General features: G+C 41.3%; 1 protein-coding gene across 7 annotated transcripts in view; it reads left to right on the top strand.

Annotated features, from left to right (window-relative positions):
• The window catches only part of MBOAT2 (membrane bound glycerophospholipid O-acyltransferase 2), a 175,491-nt gene that overhangs the window by 96,514 nt on the left and 53,945 nt on the right, over positions 1-25,032 (top strand). For 4 of the 7 annotated variants that reach the window (XM_019755958.2, XM_074331662.1, XM_019755959.2 and 1 more), the window contains 2 exons: positions 11,666-11,811; positions 17,039-17,116. The exons of 1 other annotated variant lie outside the window; for it this stretch is intronic. In XM_019755958.2, coding sequence (XP_019611517.2) covers positions 11,666-11,811; positions 17,039-17,116 — 224 coding nt within the window. The remainder of the gene's footprint in view (positions 1-11,665; positions 11,812-17,038; positions 17,117-25,032) is intronic. 2 more of the 7 variants (XM_074331665.1, XM_074331663.1) reach the window with 1 other exon arrangement.

Below are 25,032 nucleotides of genomic sequence, written 5' to 3'. Positions count from 1 at the left end.
GCGAGAGAGACAAGAGTCAGATCATTGCCAGCATTACTGATAGAAGCTGGATGGGAACACATGCCTTAAATGTGCTGCCACATGGAGTTCCTAAGTGTTTTACCCTGAGATAATTTAACTTACCCAACACAGGCAGAGCTGGGCATCTGCAGGTTTCCCTCAGAAGAAACACAGTCTCTCCAGCAACTTCCCACATAGAGGAGCGGGCTGTAGGCTGGCAGGTCTAAAGGAAGCCCAGAAGGTTTGGTGAGGTTGCTGCTCTGATGGGGGAGGCAGGGGAGGGCAGGAGTATTACACCAGAAGAAACACGAGGCCCAGGAGGGTACCCCTAACAAATAGGACCCCTTGTGTTAAGGACTTTTTTTTATATGATAGTTTCTCTGGAAAGACTTGGAACGTGGTAAGTGCTCAATAACTATTAACCATTATTATCATTGTAACGTGTGTATATCATTACTTATAGCAGTTATACTGGGCTATAATAATTTCTCCCCCCCCCCCACTTACAAGTCTAGATTGTAAGCTCTTGGGGGAAGTAACTATTCATTATCTCTTGATTCTCCAATGCTAGTGTTGACTTATAGAAGTCATTGAATAGATATTTGAGAAGAACGTCATAGTAGAAAGAATGTGGGTTTTGGAGTCAGAAAAAAGGAATCTGCTTTAATTTTTTTTTTTTTAGGTCAAGGAGGAGATACGAGAAAGTAAACACCAAGAAAGGAAAATATATATATTTATGGTTTTTCTGCTTCATCAGGGAACCTAGCTAAACAGAATAACACACACCCTCAATATTTCATTTTATATAGGCTTTACTGTGTTTCTTTTCTCATCATTAATAGGTAGTGGTAAAGAAGTTAGGCTCCTGCAGAGTGATGGATAACTTACAAATGTTAATATTAGGATGTGTTTTCTAATTAAAAAATAAAGACCAAGTAGGAAAAATTAACATTGAAAGAAATGTAGTAGTCTTTTTTGGATATATCTCATTAATAGGAAAAGTGGATATTTTATGGAAAAGTGTCTATATATATTCATAAAATTTAAGAAGACCGTATCAGCCAGTGGCAGGTCATCAGTTGTTTCCTGCCGACGGCCTCTGTTAGGCACCCCTGAATCTGAAGTTCGTATCATCCTCAGCATTGCTTCAGTTGTTTTCTTTCTGGAACTCTTATTTGTTAGATACTGACATCTTGGATGACTTCTCTCTTTATAGTCTCTTGTTACTCATATGTTTTGGAGACTTCCCTCAACTTTATATTCCAAGCTGTGGTAGATTTCATTTTCCAATAATGGTCACAGCAGTATTTCCAGTACTTGTCACTCCCTATCAAAGATGGAATTTATTTCCTTTCTTCTTGAGCCTGGACAGGTTTCTGACTGCTCCAACTAACAGAGTATAGAGGAAGTGATGCTGTGTGACTTCTAGGGTTAGATCATGAAAAGGCTACAACTTTCATTGGTATGTGTGGCTCTTTTACTGTCTCCATCTGTCTTTCTCAGAGTCAATCTAAAAAAATAATAGCCAGTTATTTTACCAGCAAAAATGAGTTTATTTGGGAATAGCAAAGGAATTGCAGGCAGGACATGCAAACTATCGTGAACCATAGGCAAGTCCAGAAAACAAAGGAAGCGAGCGTTATTTTATAGAGGAAAAGGAGGAAGTTGGGAGCAGCAGTTATGAGCAAAAGTCCATTGGAGGAGATTGAGAGTTCAGGGTGGCCATGGCTTCTTATTGGCTGAATGTGTTGGTTTCTCATTGGCTGGGCTGTTGCTGGGCAAGGAGAAAATCCTCCATTGTCCTGCTTGGGTAGTAAAGTAAGCTTCTTCCTGCCCATATTTGTAAAGTAAGCTGCATCTTGTGGTATGGGCATCAGAGCTCCTCCTTCAGGGCTTCCCAGCTCCACTTTGAATGAAGTTTTCCTTTATTCATTTTCACTCCAGCCACTTTGTTGTGAAGAAGCCCAGGGCACATGGAGAGGCCACATGTAGGTGTTTCAACCCACAGTCCCAGCTAAGGTCTCAAATGGCAGCCACCATCAACTGTCTGACAGGTGACTGAGTGAGCCTTTAGGTAATTTCAGTCCTTGGTTGATGCCAAGCAGAGCAGGGATGAGTCCTCCCTGCCCAACTGTGATCAAATTACAGATTCAAGAGCAGGAGAAATGTTGTTTTCAGCCACCAAGTTCAAGTGTAATTTTTACATCATCAAATTTCTCATTTTGGCGATCATGTTTTTAAAAACATTTGTTGAAGTGTCATTTTCATACAGTGAAATGCAGAGATCTGAAGTGTACAGAGTGATTAGTTGTGACAAATGCATATACACTTATGCAACCCACACCCCGTATAACTAACCTTCATGAAGGTAAACTTAGAGCAGAGTATTAGGTGATGAGCTGAAAGAGACTGATTTGAAATTGGTTATAATCTATCGTGTTTCCCCGAAAATAAGACCTAGCTGGACAATCAGCTCTAATGCATCTTTCGGACCCTGTCTTATATAAGACCGGGTTGGGTATTATATTATACCCGGTCTTATATAAGACCTGTCCATTTGGACAGTTTCCAGTGTTTTACTATATAAACAATGCTGCAATGAGTGTTCTTGTTCACATCCTTGTCACGTATGCAAGAGTTTCTCTAAGGTTATCTACCTACGGGTGGAATTAATGCTCATGGAGAATGTATCTTTAACTTTACTGAAGAATGCCAAACTCTTCCAGGCTGACTGTGCCAATATACACTCCTACCAACTGTGTATTAAATTCCCTTGTTCCACATCCTCACCAGCACCTGCTGTTATCAGGTCAGTACATTCTGGCCAGAATTTTGGGTATAAAAAGATATTTTCTGATTTAAATTTTCATATTTCGTTACACAGTGAGGTTATTGTGTTTTCATATATTTCCTTGCCGTTTGTATTTCCTCTTCTGTGAAATGCTTCTTTTTGTCATTTGTCTATTTTTAAAATTGGGTAGTTTGTCTTTTTCTTATTGATTTTTAGAGGTTCTCTCTATGTTTTGGATTTGAATTCTTTATCCATTGTATGTGTTATAAATGTCTTCCCCCAGTGCATCACTTGATCATCCGTTTTCTTTATAGCATCTTTTGATGAAGAAGTGCTAATTTGTTAATTTTTTTAAGAAATTAAAACTAAAAAATTGTGATAACGTGTAACATAAAATTCACCATCTTAACCATTCTCAATTGTATTGTTCAATAGTGTTACGTATTTACATTGTTGTGCAAGAAGTCTCCAGAACTTTTTCATCGTATGAAATGGGAACTGTATTCCCATTGAACACGCTATTCCCTCTTCCCCGAGCCCCTGGAAACCACTATTATACTTTCTGTTTCTGTGAATTTGACTATTCAGAGGCCTTATCTAAGTGGAGCTCCCTGGGAGACTCTGAACCCAACCCACCTCGGTCCAGCTGGCCAGGTAGGCAGACCGTGTCAGGGAAAGGATCAGAAATGTGAATACTGTTTGTTCACTGTTCTTTTTCTTTGTACATTTCACAATCCACAAATGTATAGGGAGGTTATTCTTGTTTTCATGTCGAGAAATACGGTATAAAGAAATTACAGATGGCTGAGTGTACGTGGTGAGGGCCAGAGAAAGGATTTGTAGTCGTGGTGTATTAAGTAGTGACAACTAGGTTCAGGGCCACAACTGCTGGCCTGCTGTGATATGAAGGGTGACATTCATAGGAGACGCAGTCCCATTTCTGCACACTGTGTATTGTGTAGTTCCCAGCAAACCTGTTTCATCTCTACTTAGAAATGCGAGTGTAAGAGCAATGTTTGGGGATAAGCTTTATTAAAGTAGATCATTCACCAACTTGATTACTGTAACTTTCAGTAGCAATAAATAACTAGTGACACACCTCAAAACGGAGTTACTTTTCTATGATTCATAATTGCTACCTTTGCCTACTTAATTATGGCGACATTATCAGCTGTGTGGGGCTATTGAACATTCGCCTTGGCGTTGGTGTAAATATTTGATGAGCTGGGATGGCAGGTGGCCTTGCAGCTGTGACTTCCTCCCCAGCCTGAGAGCGGAAACCGCTTCAGGGTTTCGGTGATGGGGTCAGTGTATCACGACCGTGTGGAGTCTTGCTCCTCAGTCCACCTTACGTCCGTCCGTATGTACATACGTACGTGAGAGTGTCTACGCCACGTATCACTGTATGGTTTGGAAATCAAACACTTGGATTAATATCAAAGAATTACTTTTCAGCTCATGCTTAATATTAAAATAGCATCCAGCAATAGGAAGAAGAGATTACACATAAATTTGGAATAATATGGTGATCTATCTGAAAGATAAAACAAAATGTGAGCTTGCAAGTATTTAACAACACATATTTTGTTAGTGCTGGTCACATTCCAGGAGTAGGTGCCAAGGGATATAGAAAACAAAATAGACAAAAATCTTTGTTCTCCTGAAATGTACATTCTCGTGTTTATTGTAATGATTTACTATAGGGTAATTTACAGTGTGCAACATCAAGAGACAGAACAGTCAATTGCAATTTTTGGTGGTAGCAGTGCCTGAAACCTTTAAAAGTTCTGAAAGAAAAAGTGAGATTACTTAAACTGGCTCATTCAGGTAATGTATTCTTGGAGCGCTCAGTGGCTAGTATTCCAAAGACAAGGTGCTGCAGATCCCAAGCTAATGATTGACAACTAATACTTTTTATGTTGGTATGATCTTTATTGAAAAGTATATAATTTCTAAATCAAATCAATATGTTTGTAAGTTGATATTGTATTGAACTGAAATCTGATGATAATAAGACAGCCCAGGAAAACAGTGAGTTTTTTGCATAATATAAAGTCTTGTAAAATTAATAGGACAGTTGAAATTGACATTTTTAAGTGAGGGTTCTTTTTGCCCAATGGCACCTAGGCCCTTGGATATGTATGCTCTCAAATTAAATTCAGAAAGGATCACCATACTTACTTGGCTAATGCTTCTGATAGTCATAGCAGGAATGAATGAACGAATGAATGAATGAATGAATGAATGAAAAAGAAATTTGATTAGCAAATTTAATAAACAGATTTGTAACATCATTTTAGTGATAAATATTGTGAAGTCAGTAAAATGAGCTATTTGGTAAAAAATGATTGGGGATGCTACTTCACAAAAATGATTGGGGATGCTTTTTCCTTTTTGTAAGGTCTGTGAAGCTTTTGAAGATGTGATGTTTGAGTTGTGAATGGTGAAGTATCTGCGTTTTGTGCATCCCAAGTAAGGAGGTGAGGGGGCTTTGGCCTTGAGGTGGAAATGAGTGTGATGTGATGGAGAAGATCAGAATGGTGGAAAGGTCATCAGTGAGAGGTACTGGTAGATGAGGCTAACGTGGGGTCTGGTTTTTGTGGACATAGTAAGAAGGTAAGGTTTTATTTTAATTGTGACGGGCAGTCTACTGGCATATTTTAAAGCTAGGGATGGATGTGGTCACATGACTGCCTGCAGTGTGGTGTCTGACTTGTAGCAAGAGAGGTGTGGTTGTCCAGGCAAGAAGTGATGGCAGCATTGGAGATGGAGAATAGGGCATGCATGGCAGGTAGAATTTGGAGACAGAACTGAAAGGATTTAGGAATGGATTCGGTGTGGAAGGAAATATAAGTAGTAGTCAAAGGTCGATTGCTGGGTTTTGGTTTGAGCAGCTGAATTTATGATTGTGCATTTACTGAGATGGAGGAATTTCGGGGGAAAATTGGTGGGGAGGGGGATCAGAAGTGTCTTCGGGACCACAGTAACTTTCAGATACTTACGAGACATTCAGGTGGGGAGGGTCAGTGGCAGTTGAATAAATGAGTCTGAAGTTCAGTGGAGAGGTGAAGACTAAAATTACCAAGTTAGGTCTCAGCCACGTAGAGATGAATTCCCGGGGAGAGAATGGGATCTTCAGTTTACTTCTTTAAACTCAGGAAGTTGGGCTGGATGATCTGTGTTTATTGAGTCCCAGAGACTCTCTGCGAGAAACTTGAAGTGATACGAATTTTCACTAAAATGCTTCTAGCTTTTTAACCCATGAAGGTGATGAATGGGGTGGGAGGAAATGCAGACATGTAAGTGTTCCACATCTGTATTCATTTCATAATTGCTTGTCAGTTGCTTGTCCACAAAGCATGATATATAACTGAAATGAAACATCCTTCCAAAAGTAAAGGTGTCTCAATCAATTGCAGGGTTTTCAGTTAAACCCAAATGATGGTCAATGTGAGTTTATTTTTACTTAAAAATTTTAAACAACTTTATTGAAGTATAATCGACACAGTAAACTGTACATATTTAACGTGTAAAATTGGATGTTTTGACATATGTATCCATTCATAAAACTATCACTGCAATAAAGACAATGCACATAACCGTCACCCCAGTGCCCTGTGCCCCTTATCAGTACCTTCCTCTTGCCTTTTCCTGCCCTGCATCTCCAGGTGACCGGTGATCTGCTTTTTGTCATTATATTATAGATTAGCTTGCATTTTGTAGAAATTTACATACATAGAATTGTACAGGAGGTACTCTTCTTTTTTCTGAATTCTTTCAATATAATTGTTTTGAGATTCATCTATGTTGCGTATCACAACAGTTCATTCCTTTTTATTGCTAAGTAACGTCCGATTGAATGGCTATACTAGGATTTGTTGATCCAGTCATCGTGAATTTAGACCCCTCTTACTTTTTCCATCAGCAAGTCCTCTGATTTCCTGGTATTATTTGTAACCACCCAAGAGACAAACATTGAGGCGCATACAGACACACACACACACACACACACACACACGTGCATGCGAGCACACACTCGAGTTCTAAACCCTCTTAATAAAAGGGGCTATAGTTCCTTGCTCTTATACTTATCCCCCATTCTGTTTAGGGATGAGCTGCTTGTTAGTCATTTACCAGTAAGTTTGACAAGTGTTGGGATGGGAAACAGTTCAACCGTTTGGCCTGTGCTCTGTGTGTGAAATTTTGGGATGTGTGCATGGTGTGTTTATTTATTTGTCTTATCTGGATGGAATGTATTTCAGTAAATTGTCTTTACTTGAACTTCATAATTTAACAGTTGTGGATGCAATTAATCTAGCACCTTTTAATTCCACAGGTAAATAGATTCCTTCTTAGATCATAGGAACTTTTACATAAATGGTCAAGACCAAAATTAAATGAGATAAGTAAGCTCTCATTAAACTGGCAGGTAGAAGATAACCTACTTTTAATCTCTGTGGGGTCTTGATTAAATCACTGCTTTCTGCTTCTGTTTCAGTGCATTTGGAAGCGCTTACTGCTCTTTGGTTTCTGTGGATGACCTGAGAATACACTTCAGGATCTGTCAGTTAATAGATCCTGGGAGTTGGGCTGTTTTGAACCACATTGAATGTAGCGTGGAGTGGGAGGTTATGGGATGCCAGGGCTCTCACCTTGTGGTTCTCTGTGCTGTTGCCTGGGAAGGAAGAGGAAAGAATGTTGTATCTAAGGTACGGGTCTGTCCTGGTCTCGCAGGGCTCTTGGCTGGCAGCACCCAGTGTGTTTCATTCATGCGGAATTAGGATAGGCAGTTGCTATATCATTCAGGAGGTAGGAGATAGTCCCAAGAGACATGCCACGATGTAATACACATCCTCTTGGGAATACCTGTGGAACGATAGCCGGTAACTGGTTGTCCTTCAGGGTAGAGGATAGTGGTAAGAGGGAGACATTTTTCATTGTATACACCTACCTTCTTATTTTGCACAGTGGACATTTATTATCTACCCCTAAATACATATATTTTTAAGGAGTGGTGCCAAATTTTTTATTCAAATTCATTTCCACTATTTATGGGGAGACCATAGTTCTTCAATTAAAGCAGTTTGGTATTACCTTATCAACGTTGGTGCCAACAGTAGTGGAGTTTAACTTACTTTATGCTTGAAAGAGTTGTTTTTCTGTGGCAGTGGGCTAATCATGTTTGAAAATGCTAATATCCTTTAAGACTTGGTTGCCATTGCATGAAATTTACTGAGATGAAACTAGCAATACTAATTCAGTGGAGGGAGATGTGATAATTATGATCTTAAATTCCCGTGCTCAATTTTTTGTTTGGAAGTTGGAAAACAAGCATGTATCACTTTAAAAAATGTCTGTATTTAGGGTAGATAATGAAAAATGCCTCCCTTTTACTCAGCACATGATGGATAGCCATACATTGTAGCTGTGTCAGTTCTTTCCTGCTATCTCTTCCTCTCCAGTATTCATTTGCTTCCCCAACCCTACTCCACCAGTGAAAAAATGACTAAGATATGGTTTCACATTGGGAAAGTTTTATCTTTGAGACCTTTTAGAACAGTTATTTGAACATCTGGGTGTGTATGTAGTCTTGTGTGTGTGTGTGTCTGTGTGTGTCTGTGTGTGTTAACAAGTAGTATGGACTTCTGCATCTGGATATCCTACAGATTGTTTTCTTTTTTAAAAATATTTTTATTAAAAATGTAGCTAACATACATGTTATTTTAGTTTCAGGGATACACCATAGTTGTTCAACATTTACATACCTACAGAAGTGATCACCATGACAAGCCCAGCAACCAGCTGACACCGCACCTGCTATCACAGTATTATTGACTGTATTCCCCATGCTGTGCATTACATCCCCATGACTTGTTTGTTTTATACCTGGAGATTTGAACCTCTTATTCCACTTCACCTTTCCCCCACCTTCAGATTGTTTCCTTGATACGAATCACACTGCTCCCTACTCTTCGAGTTCCCGCCACTGTCTCACTAAACCCTTATCCTTCATAACCCAGTTACAAGGCCCGAATAGCAGGTGCGCCTTCGGGACGCTTTTCCAGGCCAGGGGACTTGGATGATCCTCCTCTGGTTCTCCCAGGTCTGTGCCTTTGCACTTAAATTGTTTTCCGGTTCTGTGCCTATGACTCACGCCTTTTGTTCCTTCAGGGTGGGACCACATGCCGTGCATCTTTGTATCTCCTGCACAGTTGTCCTGGCCAGTAGTGGATAATGCGTGGATTATTAAGCTGTATGATTTAGACAGGTCACCTAAATACCAAGACTCAGTTTCACCATCTGAAAAATGGGGCTTTATGCTCTGGACATTGAACTGTAGCTCCTCTCACTAAGGTCACCAGTAAAGTTGCCCAATTAGGTGGCTTGTTTGGACTTCATGCCCTATGACCTCTGACAGTGACCAGGGCCTCCGGAGCCTCCCCTCACCCCTCCCACTAGTCTTCTTGTTCTGCTTGCTGCTGTTCACTGGGCCCAGATGTGACCATTGTAGGTCTGGATGGTTATGCCCTGGTCCTCTTGTCGTTCTAAATCTCCTTCAGCCATGTCCATGACTTCCAGATTCTCATCTGCCCTGCTGGGTCCAGACTTGTCTTCTGGCCATTTCCAGTGGGCCTTCTTGTCCCCTGGGACTGAGCATATGCTCAGACTGAGCAGACTTGAGGGACAGTTCTCTCTCCCACTGAAACCTGCTCTCCCCCTCCTCGACTGCCCTGTCCTGAGTCATGTCACCATCCATTAACGACTTGCTGCCTTTCCCTTCCTCTTATCCCCTCGTCTGCTGACCCGGCCGGAGTGGCTTTGAATTGCCTCTCCTCTGTCCTCCCTGCATCCAGGCCCTCCTTCCTCAAGGAGATTCCCACAGCAGCTTCCTCACCTGTAGCTACACACTCCTAATTCTGTTCTTCCTTCGCAGAAGCAGAGGATGGATCACATCACTTTCTTAGTTTGAAAATCGTTAGTGTTTTTTCATCACTCCTCAGCATGGCAGTCTAAGCCCTTCACTTTGTGAGCCGCCCCCCCACCCCATTCTGACCGCGTCTCCCACAATTCCCTGCCCACACTGTGCTCATTTGCACTTTCATGCCCTAGTGCTTCCTTCACGTCTTTTTCCCCCCACTGCTTAAAATGCCCTCTCCCATATTTTTCAACACAATGGTTCTCACACTTTGAGTATTATAGGAACCTGTGTGTGTGTGTGTGTTTTTAAAAAAGGTGCTTTGGGGCCTACCCTCAAAATTTTAATTCAGTGTCTCGGAGTGAGGCATAATCTCTTTTTTTTAAATGTGAGATGATGATGTTGAAATGGATGTTTACAAAGATAGGAAAGTGTATGTCAGGGTCCTAGAATGATTCTACAACAATTACGTGTTTTGTTTTATGTTAGACAAATATGAGGAGAGATTGAGAGAGACAGAGAGACAGAGAGAGAGAGACAGAGAGAGAGACAGAGAGACAGAGAGACTGACTCCTCAGGTGGTTGTGGAGATCAGCTATGATTGGAAACTCTTATGTCACCTACTTTGTGACATTCATCCCTTCATGCTTTTTTTCCTTTGTGACGTTCTTAAAGCACTTTCTATGTAACCCATAAAGAGACACATTCCTTGTGTACATGTTTGCTTTTCTCATCAGACTCTAAACTCATCCAGCTGACACTTGGACCTAGGAATTTTTCGATATCCCATGCTTTGCCAACAAGATGCCATATAAACTTCTGTTGCATTAAGAGATATTTGAAAGTTTTTAAACTGTAAGGAGCCTTGTAGATGTAATGGTTATTAGTATCAAGAATAGTCATCTTTCAGATGGACTTACTTTCTGTTTAATTGAAAAACTTCAGTTAGAACCCTAGAGGGCGGAGAAAGTGCTTAGAACTTGTAAGAAAGACATTGTGCTCATACTGAGTCTGTTTGCAAGAATGTGGGCTCTTAGATAATGTACAGTAATTATTCACTCTTTTTCCCCTTGTGATGCAAGAAAACACGCACAGTTCTGTCTTTAGGCAGAGATGTCTCTAAGGCGCTGTGGCAGCACCTGCGTGTAAATCGTGTGATTTGTTCATAACTGAGGGGCCTGAACCAGGAACATTTTTTGTTGTTATGTGTTTTCTGCAAGTTCCTAATGTCAAATGATTTTTTTCGTTTTTGTAGATTTTTAAGACATATTTTCCTTAACATTTTTATGAGGATACTTTACACGAGAGAAATGGAGATCTTTCTCAAGTCTTTGAATATCATGAGTCTTATTCATAGCCTTTTGCTTTATCATTTTTCTAGGACAAAAGAAATGTTGAGGGACAGGAAAGAGCGAGAGCGATGTAGTTCTGAGCGACGTGTGAGGAATATAAAATTGACACTGGTGGACGTGGGAGTAAACGCTTCCCCTTGTGGCTTCCCGAAGGCTCCTTTCTCTGTTATCATTCACCCGCTCTCCTTCTGAGACAGTCTGTGAGGTCCCGCAGAGCTGAGACATGTGGTTGACCAGTTACGGGGAAGCCTAAATCATTAACCAAGTTTCTCTTTCCCTCAAACCACAGGGTACCCACCTGTGCTTTCCATTTCTATGTCTGACCCCTGTGTCTCCAGATTCTTCCAGGTGCCCCTGTAGGCCTTTTCACCACACTGGGCGCCACCTGTCATTGCCAAGTGTAGTACAGACAGTGTGTACCTGCCCATCACTTTGAACTTGAGGCTGTCATCCCTGGGAAGGCCCCTGATTTTTGTTTTTTGTTTCTTTTGTATATTGGAAGATCTTAATTTTATATAGTGTTTTTGTCCCGAGAATTTAAATGTGACATCAAATGAAAAATTCAAGTCTATGTTGCTAATATGAAATTTTAATTTTTCTTTGCAGGTCAACTTTGTAGTGTGCCAACTCTTTGCCTTGCTAGCAGCCATTTGGTTTCGAACTTATCTACATTCAAGCAAAACTAGCTCTTTTATAAGACATGTCGTTGCTACCCTTTTGGGCCTTTATCTTGCACTTTTTTGCTTTGGATGGTAAGTATTTTGATCCAATTTAAATGAAGACTTTGGACAGCTCTGAATTGAATGTGTAGAAAGATACATTTTGTAGGGTTTTGTTCTTATGTTTACTTATATTTTAAAGTTTTACAGTTTTTATTTTTAATAGAAAAAGTAGAGTGGAGAACGGGCTCTGTCCCTTGAGTTTGGGCTTGGAAGGCAATTTACTGTTTATAATTTATGAAGAAGGACAGAGAAAGAATAAAGACATTTTGTTCTGTCATGAGTACTTCTTTTCACCTATTTTGCAAATATTTATGCCAAGACAAATAGGCTATTTTTTATAAGACAAATAAACTATTTAAAATAGCTTCTTATTTCTGTACAAGTGGCTTTTAAGAGTCTGGCAAAGCCCATTGATAGAACTCTATTACCGTTTTTTCAGATTCTACCATTAGCGAAAAGAGGTGGGTTTTTTTTTGTTTGTTTTTTGTGGGAAGAATTATCTGTGATGAAAAGCTCTTATTGACGATCCTTCATATCCTCTGTGTGTTTCCTCCTGTCAGTGCCCTTCTTAATTGTCAGGGCTACCCCCTGGGTTTAAATTCAGAAACACCACCTTCCTGTTTGTTACAGGTGACTGTGGTTGTGTGACAGAAGAAATCAGAAGAGCACACTGTCTTGACGAAGCAGCAGACTCTCAATGGAAGGGCTTCTTTGTGGTTTCTTCTGAGTTTTCCTTCTTAAGTGAGAGCTTATGCTGCTTGCTCATTTGCTATCCAGTTTACACGTCTATGTTTGCTGTTTCCACAGGCTTTTGTTCAGGATGAACGTGCCCTGAGAGGATGTAATGCATCCACTTGCCTGTGACTTAGTAGTTTCTGTTGTGGGGACTTGGGTGACATCTGTGTTTGTTCTAGGATGTTGTTTCTGATTCGTGTGATGGTTGGAATATACTTAATTTCTTAATCTATTGTTTGCATCTGGTAATTGCAAATGTTTCCTAGAAACACATGAAAAATCAGTTGGGTAATTGGTTCAGCCTCTAGCATATCGCCCTGTGCTTAGTCCTCCGATCGGTGCTGCTAGTTAGTGGTAGGTGTGCGTGTCGTCTGGATGTTCCAATGTGGTCTCTGAAGGAAGACTGAAGTGTGCTTTTTCTGCTTCCTTGATAGCCTTCAATTTATATCATCAAAGTTTTCTTAGGTTTCTCAGGTGATTCTATTTAAACTTCTTGTAACTCATGCCATGGGGGTAGTGTGTGTGTGTGTGTGTGTGTGTGTGTGTGTGTGTGTGTGTGTTTAAACTTTTTATTATGGAACTTTTCAAATGCTGAGAATAACATAACGGATACTCATGTACCCATTGCCCAGCTTCAACAGTTACTGAAATCTCACCATTCTTAGTTTATCCTTTGCCCAACTTGTTTTTCTGGAGTATTCTAACGCACATCCCAGTGTATACATTTCACTCATAAATACTTCAGAATTCAGTGTATTTTTGGATAGCATATTTTAAGGAGGAGTTGGACAAGGCTTGGTGAGAGACACCATTCACGTTGTGGTCTTGTAAACAGTGGAAGATTGAAATGTGGATAGCACCTTGGCTGCCGTACAATGCGGAGCCAAAGGGGAGTGTGCTTCTCCTCCCTCGAGGAAGCATTTTCTTGCTGCGAAGCCGTCTCAGGTGCTGTACAACAGTGTCACGAGGACACTGACCTCAATGTCAAGTAGCCCTAAGTTGTTCAAATTACATGTGATAACCAGGATTTTTTTAAAAAAATGGAGTTCTCTGTTCTTTTCTTGAAACTTTTTTTTAAAAAAATATATACATTCCTTTCTTTGAAAAAAGACATTGTTTAGGCCTCTGTACCAGGTGTAAGATAACTTTGCTAATTGGAATGACTGGGGAAGTAGCGTGTTCTTTTGGTTCTCATTTTATTCAGCACTTCTCTTAATTCAGGCTCAAAGGTGTTCGTATCTTCTATTGATCTTGACAACTTCCCAATTGAAAGACATATGTTAGTACTCTGTAAATATAATTGATGATTTCACCTACTTCTATTGGGCCTCATTTTTCTTTTTTTAAACAATCACCTGCAAGTTTCTTTTAACTGGGAATTCGCTTATACTTTAAATTCTTTATTTAACTCTCTGTGATAACAGTGCAAGATAATGGCGTGGAGCTTAGACTCTGAAGACAGACAGGCCTGAGTCCACTCTGGGTGCCTTGGCCAGGTGGCGGTGTAACTTCGGACATGTGACCCAACTCCTCTTAGCTTCACTTTCCTCATCTGTAAAGTGGAACCCATGGTTACTGTGAGGACTGAAAGACGTGATGCTACAGAAAGAAGCTTACTTAGCGCAATAGCAGCTCATCGTGAGCACAAGTTAGTCGCGGTCAAAGCCGTGATTATTACCACTTGTCATTACCCTCCTCCAGTTGGTGGTCCAGAGCGGAAACTTTATGTTTACCCAACATCTTTTCTTATGTTCATCACACGGTATAAAAGCAGTCTGTTTAGTTGTGTGTCTTTCTATACTGGAAGCTCTCTGAGGACAGAGGCTGTTCCCATCAACTCTTTCTTCCTAGCATCCACTATGGTGCCTTTTCAGAAAGTCGACATTAAGTAAAGATGAATTGAGCAATTAGAGGTGTTTCTCAACCTTTTAAAAACGTGCTCTTGGGCCAGCCCGATGGCTCAGGCAGTTGGAGCTCTGTGCTCCTAACTCTGAAGGCTGCTGGTTCGATTCCCACATGGGCCAGTGGGCTCTCAACCATAATGTTGCCGGCTCGATTCCTTGAGTCCCACAAGGGATGGTGGGCTGTGCCCCCTGCAACTAGCAATGGCAACTGGACCTGAGCTGAGCTGCGCCCTCCACAACTAAGACTGAAAGGACAACAACTTGAAGCTGAATGGCACCCTCCACAACTAAGACTGAAAGGACAACAACTTGACTTGGAAAGAAGTCCTGGAAGTACACACTGTTCCCCAATAAAGTCCTGTAAAAAACAAACAAACAAACAAACAAACAAACAAAATGTGCTCTTTTTTAACTAAAAGTAAAATTTATACTTGTCTTTAGTGTGATTTGAAGTTCAAAATAAGTAAAATGTGATATCTGAAAACAAGCTAAAGTTTTGGGATAAAGGACTGTGTTGTTTTCAAAGTTCTTAGGCACCTGGAAAGATTACGCTATGCAGTTCATGGGGTTCCACGCCACCTCACCCCTCGAAGAATCAGCCAATGGATAAATTGCCCAGAAAGAAACAGCTTTAGTTTTAATGTCAGGGTGCTAAATACGTATATGACCTTTTAGTTTCCTCAACTCTAAAATGATGAGGGTTGGATTATAATAGACTTTTAAGAAACCGTCTATCTTGAATTTTTACTTTACTAATAATACTTAATAGTTAAGTGCTTATAGTGTGCCAGATAAGCCAGGCAACACTTCATGTATTGTCTCTTAGTCCTGAAAAATATTAAGTGGCTGCTATGTATTTATTATGCTCATTTTACTAATGAGGGCAAGTAGAATGGCTGCATGTGGGAAATTATAAAGAAAATAACCAGTGCCATAAAGGAGTAGAAAAGCAACTTGACACTTGTCGTGGAGGTCAATGAAAGAGAGGTGAAGACAGACCCACTCTGTGTGGATAAACATCACAGTAACAAAAGCTGGTACAACAGGAGGCTGGCACCCCGAAAGATGCTGCCAAACCGTGATGCCAGGTCATCGCGCTTCTTAAGGGGATGTAAGAACTGTGACTCTGTTTGAGAAATGAAGCTCGTAGCTTCTCCAGTTGTCCTATATTCCTCATGTTCCAGGGAAATTTACTTAGAACAGGAAAAATATTTCCCCAAGAGGTCTCAAAAAAAATTTCTTTTTTTTTCTTTAAGACAAATGTCTTTAATGAGTTCTACGCGCAATTAGTACAGCCCTTAAAAGTATCTTGTAGTCCTCTTCACCATTTTCACATTAAGTCTGTTAGTGAATTATTAATGCTGGCAATACAGAGGAGGTGGATAATTAATTTTAAAAGTATGTGTTTTATGAAAAAGTAAACAATGAAATAACAAAAGAAAGTATGTTTTAATCATGTTTTTTTTTTTAGCTGCCTTCTATTTCAGTTTATCCTCATAGGTGTTCTTCTGCTTCCTTATGGCCCTCTGGTGATAGTAGTACTCCGGGCCAATTTGTGTGTGTGTGTGTGTGTGTGTGTGTGTGTGTGTGTGTGTGTGTGTGTGTGTGTTAAGCAGAGGGAGAAACAAACAAGTAGACTGACTGACTCACAGACATACTTGGTGTAATGGGTAAAATAAGTTTCTTCCATGGGTCTGCCTTGGAACCTGCTTCTTATTTGTAGTATTTATTTCTATGGAAAAATTTGTTAAAAAATGTAGGTAACTTTTTCAAAATGATTAGCTTAAAAAGTAATTTTAATCATAGGTGAAGATTCTTATTAATACTTTAAAATTGTGTACAATGATTTGAAATTTTTTTCATAAATTATTCATGCCATCTAAGAGAAAAGAAATATGCATAAACCAGGGATGGTCTGGATTGATTTTAAAACCAGAGCTCCTAATTGTGTTTTGCCTGAATTTTGTAAAGTGGATGGATAAATTAGTGCTCTAATTTAATGGTGGATTTCTACAGTAGCACATTAGAAAGTACTGCCATCTCAGCCAGAGTGTTCTGTAGATTACTGCCAATTAAGTTGACTAGATTTGTATAAGGAAGCTTATTTGACATGAGCCATCATGTTTTCAGAATGAATAGATTTGGGTGTACGTGCTTTTTAGTGAATTCTAATGTTTATTACTTTTGTTAGACAAAGTACAAAGATGATAATGGGGGAAGTTAGTTCGGGGAAACAAATAGCTGCTGTCCTGTCAGGACTACTCTGAAATCCAGACTTATTATGCTTTTCATCGCTGCGCCTTGAGTTATGAAAAAGGCTGGCATCCTGGAGCCACATAGCCCCGTGATGCTCGCGTGCAGCTAGGAGACGTGGAATGCGAGGGCACTGACTGAGCTTTATGGGTTTTGGTTTTATTTTTTCCAGCTCTTCTGGGGCTTGCAATATGGGTCTCCCTCTCTAGGGTGTTCACAGGATTTTAGGCTTTGGAGTTTTGAGTCCTTATTTTTTTTTTAACTGGGAATGTTCCATGTGACACACACTTTTTAGCCTAAATTGTTTTAAGTTGGTGTTTGTGAATGAGTATCCGTCTTCTAACAATGCTCTCATTTTTTTCTAGGTATGCCTTACATTTTCTTGTACAAAGTGGAATTTCCTACTGTATCATGATCATAATAGGAGTGGAGAACACGCACAAGTAAGTGTTCATTTTGTTCACATATAAATATGTATTTCAGTATAATAGAATTGGATCAAAATAGAATTTTATTACATTAAACATTCTAAATTGTGATAGTCTTTTGAATACCTGTTATAAATACAAAAATAAAATCATTTGTAGGCATCGCTCTTCTATTTACTTAAAGCAAGGTTTCTCAACCTTGGCACTGTTGACCTGTTAGGCTGGATAATATGTTGATGTGGGGGACCGCCCTGGTCACTTTAGGATGTGTGGCAGCTCCCCTGGCCTCTGATTTGTGGGGTACGGTATTTGCGATTGGAGATGTGTAAGTAGATGCTTAGGGGACATGGTTTTGCCTGCTGTAGGAGACAGTTAGGAGGTAGTGCCGGATGCCATCTAAATTCTCTCCCGATAGGAGCTCCTGACAAGCCACTGTTGGAGCTGCTAGAGCCAGAGTGTGAGATGAGATATTCATGAATGTCTTTCCCCCCTTAAATCCATAAAGAGCCCTAAGTAAAATTTAGAAGTTTTACAGTTTCAGTATTGACTTTCTCCTTTCCCTGTCTCTTTTATGCCTTAGTTTATCCATTCTTTCTCTTTGGATACCCAATACATTATTATTATTATTATTATTATTATTATTATCATCATCATTTTGTCTCCCACCAAAACACATGGAAGGGGAGAGGGAGCCAACCGTGTGCCAAGCTGAGTGCCAAGAGCTTTCCCCTGGAGCCAGGTGGCGGCACTCTCATTTTATAGGCCAGCGAATGGGGACTCTGAGTTATTATATAACCATTTGAGGTCACATAGCTTGAAAATGGTGGATTTGAGCCCACGCCTGCTCTCCTCTGAGGCCTACTGTTTATTCTTCCATAACAAGCTGTTTTAGGTCATTTAATTTCATTTGACTGAAATTCTTCACACTGTCTGTCACAAGCGATTTTTTGGTCTATCTCTGTTTGTGAAGCGGGAAACTGTTTCTGTTAAAGGAATTACGACCATCAGCAGCCAGAGCGGAGTGTGTCCTGGGAGGTAGGACGAGGAAGTCTACGTGAGCTTCCTTCTCTTGGTTTTGACATCATGCTGTGTTTTAGAGCTGTCTCCAGAGGTGTGTGTGTGTGTGTGTGTGTGTGTGTGTGTGTGAGAGAGAAACGGTGGTGATTTATCTTCCCTACCTTAGATGACCTCCTGGTCCCCCCAGAGATCACGAGTTCTGGAAAGCAGCTGCCAGAGGCCCGTTTCCCGGGACCTGTGCAGTGTGGAGGGAGGAGACCATCCTGGGCAGGGCTCTCTCTCTGTAGCTGCAGCCCAGAAACCTGGAGCTTGCTTGCTTCAGCATAAGTCCTGAAGGTTGCCCCAGCCTCAGTCTCCCTGTCCTGGGAACCCTCCCTTGCCAGCCATCTGTCACAAGACACCTTTCCCTGGGCTGCAAGACATCCATCTCACTGTCCTGTCAGTGTCTTCTGAGATGCTGGGTCGTTAGCCCACAGGGCATGTGCCTCCGGGGCGGGGAGCACTGAGCAGCGGGGTTTATCTGGGGACCACGTAGATGGGGTTTGGCTCCCACAGGTTTAGCTGGGAGCATGTTCCTCAGGCAGAAGGTGTGGGTGGGAAGGGCCAGTAGACTGTGTCCAAGTGTGAAGGCGCCAACCTTCCTGGTGACATGGGGTGTGAATTTGATACAAGGCTTTAACTAGCCGAAGAGACAGTCTGGAAGGACTTCACTGGCAGGACGGACGGCTTGAGCCAAGGCATGCAGGCCTGAAAGAGTGTGTGGGGGCCACGTGCCGAGGGAAGGGCTGTCATTATACCCACAGTGACACTGTGAGCCCTTCCATCTCCTCCGGCTGGAGAGCATTGTTTGTTCCATCCATGTCCTGTCAGATGAGAAACTAATTAGTCAGATGTGATCCGTATGCCGAGGGATGTAGGTAGGGCTAACGTCTTCCTTTTTTAATCTGATATTTCTCTAGCCTGTGCTATTTACACACAGACACACACGCGCCTCACTTGTGGAAAAATGTGTGAGAATAATTCTGCTGTGTGCCACACCTGGCAACATTCAGCTAAATCTGCAGTAGTGGATACAATCGTGTGCGTGGAATTCCCTCACGCAAAGTTCAGCCAAGTGACCGCAGTCAGAATTCATGTATCACTATTCGGAATTACCTCATTTACTTCTTGGTCTGTCTCTGCTTCTAGAATACAAGTGTCATTGCAACCGGGACGCCGTCTGTCTTGTATACTGATCTGTCTGTCCCAGGGGCCTAGCAGAGTGCCTGGCACATGGCAGCTTCTCAGTAAATATTCACTGAAGAATGAGTTAGGATACGGCCTGTGTTTCTTCACCCCAGCTAGCCCTTTGCTTCATTCTCTGTGAATATTTTCCTCCCCTAGAAAATATGTCTCTTTCTTCCACAGGCTTTGTCCACTCTGCCCCTCGGTCTGGAGTAGGCACCTTCCTCCTCGCCCCTCCTCCCTCCACACACACACACTAATCTTTCAGATTTCCTTTAACATTATATGTCTAGATGGCTTCATACAGGACTTGGAATTGCATTCCTTTCCTTCTGAGAATTTCTCAAGTTTTAATTATAAATATATTAAGGAGTTGTTTGGGGAATGTGTTTGTCTTCATAGACTGCAAATCCTGTGGCAGCCGTCCTGCCACGCCTGCTTTTGTTTCCTGAATGTAGTGCGGTGCCTAGGAGATTGCATGTTCTCAATAAGAGTCTATTGAGTGAATGAATGAATGAATGAATGGTAACGTGACTTCTGCATGACAGCAAGCCCTTCCCTAGTAAGTAGCCTCCTAGACCCTTGCTTTCAGGCCACCGCTGGTTTCCTCCTTTAGGACCCCCGGGCTCCATCGCAGGGCTGCCCCATAGGAGTTTTGTGAACGGCTACTGTAGCAGCCCCGTCTCCCACTCTATCTGGAGCAGGGTCCCAGTCGTGGCCGCCTGTGGGGCTTCACTCTGGTCTCTGTTTCCGGGGAGAGTGGAATGTGGTGTGGGAGAGAAATAGAAGGAATGGGAAGGAGGTTAGGTGTAGAAAGGGAGCTTCTCCCATGTGCATTCTAGAAGGAGAGGGGTAGAACTGTGTTTCGGACGTACCACCTGGAATTAGCAGGGCATTTTCCCTGGAGGAGGTAGCACAGTGTGCCTAGAGGCTGCTTCTGAGGTGCTGACTATGCCTTTGTGGACGGGCGTGGGAACCTCAGCACCATTCATGTCAGTTTTCTGTTTTTTAATTTTTCTGTGGGAAACCTTGTTTTGCGTTCCAAAAAGTCTCAGACTTTTGGGACACAGCACAAGGAACTCCATTATTGAAATATAAACAGCAGCAATGTGGGATGGTTAAAATGGGAAGAGTGGAAACGCTTGTTAAACTTGAGGAGTTAAGCTGAAGTAATTTCTTTATTACTTGGCGAGTAGTTCCCAACAAAACAACTGACGTGAAGAAAAAAATGTGAACGATAAAGATAAAACATTGCCTTTATAGAATGGGTTGCGAAGCTGTGTATGTTATATTGTAAGAGCTGTAGGAAAGAGATTTTAAACCTCCCCTCATATGGCTCAGTTACCCACTAATTTGAGCAGACATTTCCTGTGTGCCGCGGTGTTCCAGCAACTGAAAGATAATGGACACGTGGTCTTCACCCTCTGAAATGCACTGTTCACTTGGGGACATTGAGACTGTCAATCATGCAACAAATATTTGTTACGCTGGTGCTGGGATCCAGCGATGGATAAAAAGACACGCCAGCTCCACAAGATGCTTCCCATCAACCTGCCAGTCACACTGTGATGACAGTGATGCAGAGAGCTGTACTCGGGGCCGAGGAAGCAGAACGGAGGGAGAGACAAGCTTGGAAGCAGTAAGACCCAGACTGTTTATATCAGCCATTTACTACATGTTCAGTAGAATAAAACAGTTGGAAGCAGAATACAGATATTTGCTGTTAAGTAGAATTATGCTAAAGCCTATTTTTAAACATTGGGAAATATTAAAAAATATTTTCCTCAGAGTCTTCCTTTATTGATGATAAAATTGAGCAGCAGGCTAGGATGGGAGGAAAGATGGGACTCAGACTCTGACTTCCACCCGGTGGCCTTAGCAGTGAATCGGATGAGCACTGGTTTGCAGTCAGCTGTGCATGGGTGTGAGTTCAGGCTCTGCCAGATTTTTGTTAGCTGTGGACCTTGGCCAATTCCCTTTCCCTTTCTGGGCCTAAATTAAATTAAACTGGTGACTCAGCTGAGGAGCATGTGCCTACCTGCTTCCTCGGGTGGGCGACCAGGTAAGCTTTGTTTGCATAAAGGGTTTGGCTACCAAGAAGCAGTGCTCAAATTCTGGGTGAAATGCTTTCAGAGGTCAAACTTAGTGACACAGTATTTTGCTGTTGTTTTTTTTCTCTCCTTATGATGTCGTGTCAGAGCTTGTAAGTATCCATGCTGTCATACTCACCACGGTGCATGGTAATTGATTTTTTTCTCCTCTCCGGAATAGGAATGTCTTGGCAGGGATGTCTTACTCATTTTTTAATCCCACTGTTGAGCAAATAGATGGTAGAAGCTCAGTCAGTGAGGTTATCCATTCTGATCTGTTCTGCTGAGTAATTGTTGGCTCTTGTTTTCAAGCCTTTTTTTTTTTATGTCCAATTTCAGTTTGGTTGGGTGTTTTCAAACAGATTGTATAGGCCTTGAATGGCGTGGGTGCTGGGTTGACTTGCAGCCCTGTGCATGTTTCCTGCCTCCCTTCCTACTTAAGTTTCTGCCCCTTATGCTCACTGTACAGCCGGGGTCTGGGGCTGTTAGGGGGGGTCTGGGGCTGTTAGGGGAGGATGAGGCAGTTTTAGCTGATGTGGCCTTTATTTCAACCCACCGTGGCCCTGCAGAGCAGATAGCACAGACTCCCTTTTACCTGTTACCTGCCAGTACTGACAAGACCCTACAGTATGGATTCCTAGAAAAAATGTCATTAGAAACCACCTGAACTCTAGGAAGGAATGATGATCTTGGAAATGCTATGTGGCAGGCAGAAGAAGCCTCAAGTCACTTGAAAATGTGTCCTCATAAAGTTAATTAGCAGCAGTTAGTGGCTCAGCGGGAATCCTGTGAGGAAACTATCATCTTCACTGACTGACATGACCCTATGAGAGGGCGTAAAATGGCAGGAAAGAAACCCAACTCTTAGACATTTTCTTTTGTGCTCCCTGTGAGCCATCGATGAAAGCCTTGTGGTGGAATAAAAGTGCAGGCCCATTTGGTATTGCTGGGCTACAAGTCGAATTTCACTTGGAAAACCATAGATAATTCTAAAATCGGTTCTGAAATTGGTCTTGTGCTCGTAATAGTTAATGTTTCAGTCATCACTGGATCGGGTGTTGTGCACAGCACACACGTTGTTACTAACCCTAGCACAGCCCTTGCAGGTGGCCGTGGTAGACCTGTGTCACAGAGAAACAGGTGAGTAAGTGGTGGATTTGGGATTGGAACTGGGTGTGTCTGATTGCACCCAGGGCCCATGCCTTTTACCTCTGCACTGCGTTACTTCTAAGCATTAAGCATTATGATCATGAGAACATGTCATTAAAAAGAAATACCCTAAATTGATTGAGGAGAGGTAATGGGAACCAGCAAGGTCCCCAACAAAAGCAGGGGTTTGTGTGTGTATTTATTACTCTTCCTTAGAGCAAAGATGCAGATATCTTCCCCCAAAAGGATGCAGTGGTCTTTTTGGCATATTGTACTTAGGATGTAAGGTTTTTAAACATTCTCAGTCCCCACAGGAAGGAACACCTGTTACTTGGTGATAGGCAGTCGGATATCCAGGTCCTGTTGGACCTGAAAAATCGGTAGGACAGCATCCTTCCATAAAATCCCGCACTCGGGGAAGGATGTGCTTCAGCTCCTTGTATGTTGTTAAGTCAATAGAGTATCTCTGTTAGAGGTATTTGAAGTTATGCTTTTATTTCTAGTTGAAAGCTGGCTCTCTGTTAAGGTTTCAGTCATCCTTGAGCAAGTATGGGAGCTTTCCCCCCTTGGGTCAGGGTTTGTATCAGATGTAGGGGCATTACATTAATGTAGGGATGCTAAAAAGCCTAAATAACACCCGTCCCTTGGTAAATAAGGGCGTTACGTTGGGTATTGCTGTTATATCTGAATGGGTCAAAGTGAAAAAACATTTGCACAGACTATTCATGCCACAGGGTTCTCCCAGGCCAGGTCTAAAATGTCACACTGATAGCTAGTGCTCCAAATTAATCAGCTGAAAAACAGAAGAGAGTTTTGAACACTAGCCAGTTAGATGATTGATGTATCTGTCTTGAAATTGAAAAATAACAATTGAGATATTATTTTAAAATAACCAGATCATTGTAATTATTAAAAATCAGAATACTTCTCATTGGCCAAGTACAAAGACTCATCTTCTAGTTTTGAGTACTTCTGGAAGTTAATCTCACTTTTACAAAATCCTAATCCTTGCCAGAATGTTGATTGAAAAATTAAGAACCCACAGGACCGTCTGTTACAATGAGGAACAAAACCTTCAGTTATATGTCGTAACACACTCCATTTACATAAAATATGTGGTGCCTGGTGACATTTTGTGAAGCTTGCCCGACTGGGTTTTTTGTTGTTATTGTTTTTTAATTTTAGGTAGGAAAGAGGAAATTGTTTTGGAGAATTCGGGTTTGCTAAATGATGACTCTATCTGTAGTGCACTGTTACAGTAAGTCTGTTGACAAGGTGTGTCCTCACTGTGTTAGAAACAGTGTGATTTAATAGTCTCTGGACTTTCACTTTGGAATTTAATGGTAATGGGGTGACTTCCAGGTACCAGTCACTTTGTTGAGTGCTTTTTACAAACATCCCATTTAACTGTCCCAACAATCCTGTGTAGGATGTGTTGTCATCTGCTGAATAGATGGGGAAACTGGGGTTCCAAAAGGTGAAGTCACTTGGACAAGGTCACAGAACCAGTGACTGTCAGCCTTGGAAGTCTGGGTTGTTAGATTGCTTGCTTACCATGTAGGTTGTTAGATTGCTTATTTACCAAGACACTTTCAAAGGTTTTTTTTGTTTTGTTTTGTTTTTAAGTTGGCGAAAGAAACAAAAAGAGATTTTCACTGCTTACGAGATAGCATAAGCATCCTAGTTTATTTTTTGAAAGAATACTAGGATACCAGGCACCATTGAGACATGGCATTGTGATTGGCTTTTTCTTTGTCTTCATTAGAATACAGTGTTTTTTTTAAAAAGTGTTAATCTTTAAATAAATATCGGGATAATAATAATTTTAATCTCTAAAATCTCTTCCTTTACTTAAAATTCAAACTTTTATAAGTGCTATGCTTGAAGTTGATATTTATCAAAACATAATAAATATAGACTTTGAAATACTATTTTAAGGTCGATTGACTGAAACTAGAATTGAAAATAGTTTTAGATAAATTAATTTGTGTGGGAAATAATACTGACCTCCTCCTGCTTGTTGCTAGCTTATTAAACAGTCCGAATTTAGAGCAGTTATGGAGAGACCAGCAAAAGGTAACAGAAGAAATGACTGATGACCTGCCAGGCGTTTGGGGGATAGGATACGACAAGCCTGCGCATCTCTTCTCATAGTGCAAATCGAGCTCTTGCTTAAACTTAATGAAGCCCAGAAAAGAGACAGGATTGCTAGTGTTCCCCTGGTGTGACGTTAACCTTGGGGTATTACGGGGTATGTGCCTTAGCATGACTTGTCTGGAAGAAGGTAACAGAGAGTGCCAGGATGGGCTGGGTACCGTTTGCCTTTCATATTTAAAACAATCTTGTACAGAACTCACGTGTTGTTGGAACATCAGTTTCTCTCAAAACCTGAGTGATTAGGAGCCATGATTTAGACTAGGACGCAAAGCTTTTCTTAGACACAAGAGCTTT

This window comes from Rhinolophus sinicus, linkage group LG05 (genome assembly GCF_036562045.2).
Source record: "Rhinolophus sinicus isolate RSC01 linkage group LG05, ASM3656204v1, whole genome shotgun sequence".
Classification (NCBI taxonomy): domain Eukaryota; kingdom Metazoa; phylum Chordata; class Mammalia; order Chiroptera; family Rhinolophidae; genus Rhinolophus; species Rhinolophus sinicus.
The sequence above is the reverse complement of the archived record's forward strand: the minus strand, read 5'-3'. Positions and strand labels throughout refer to the sequence as shown.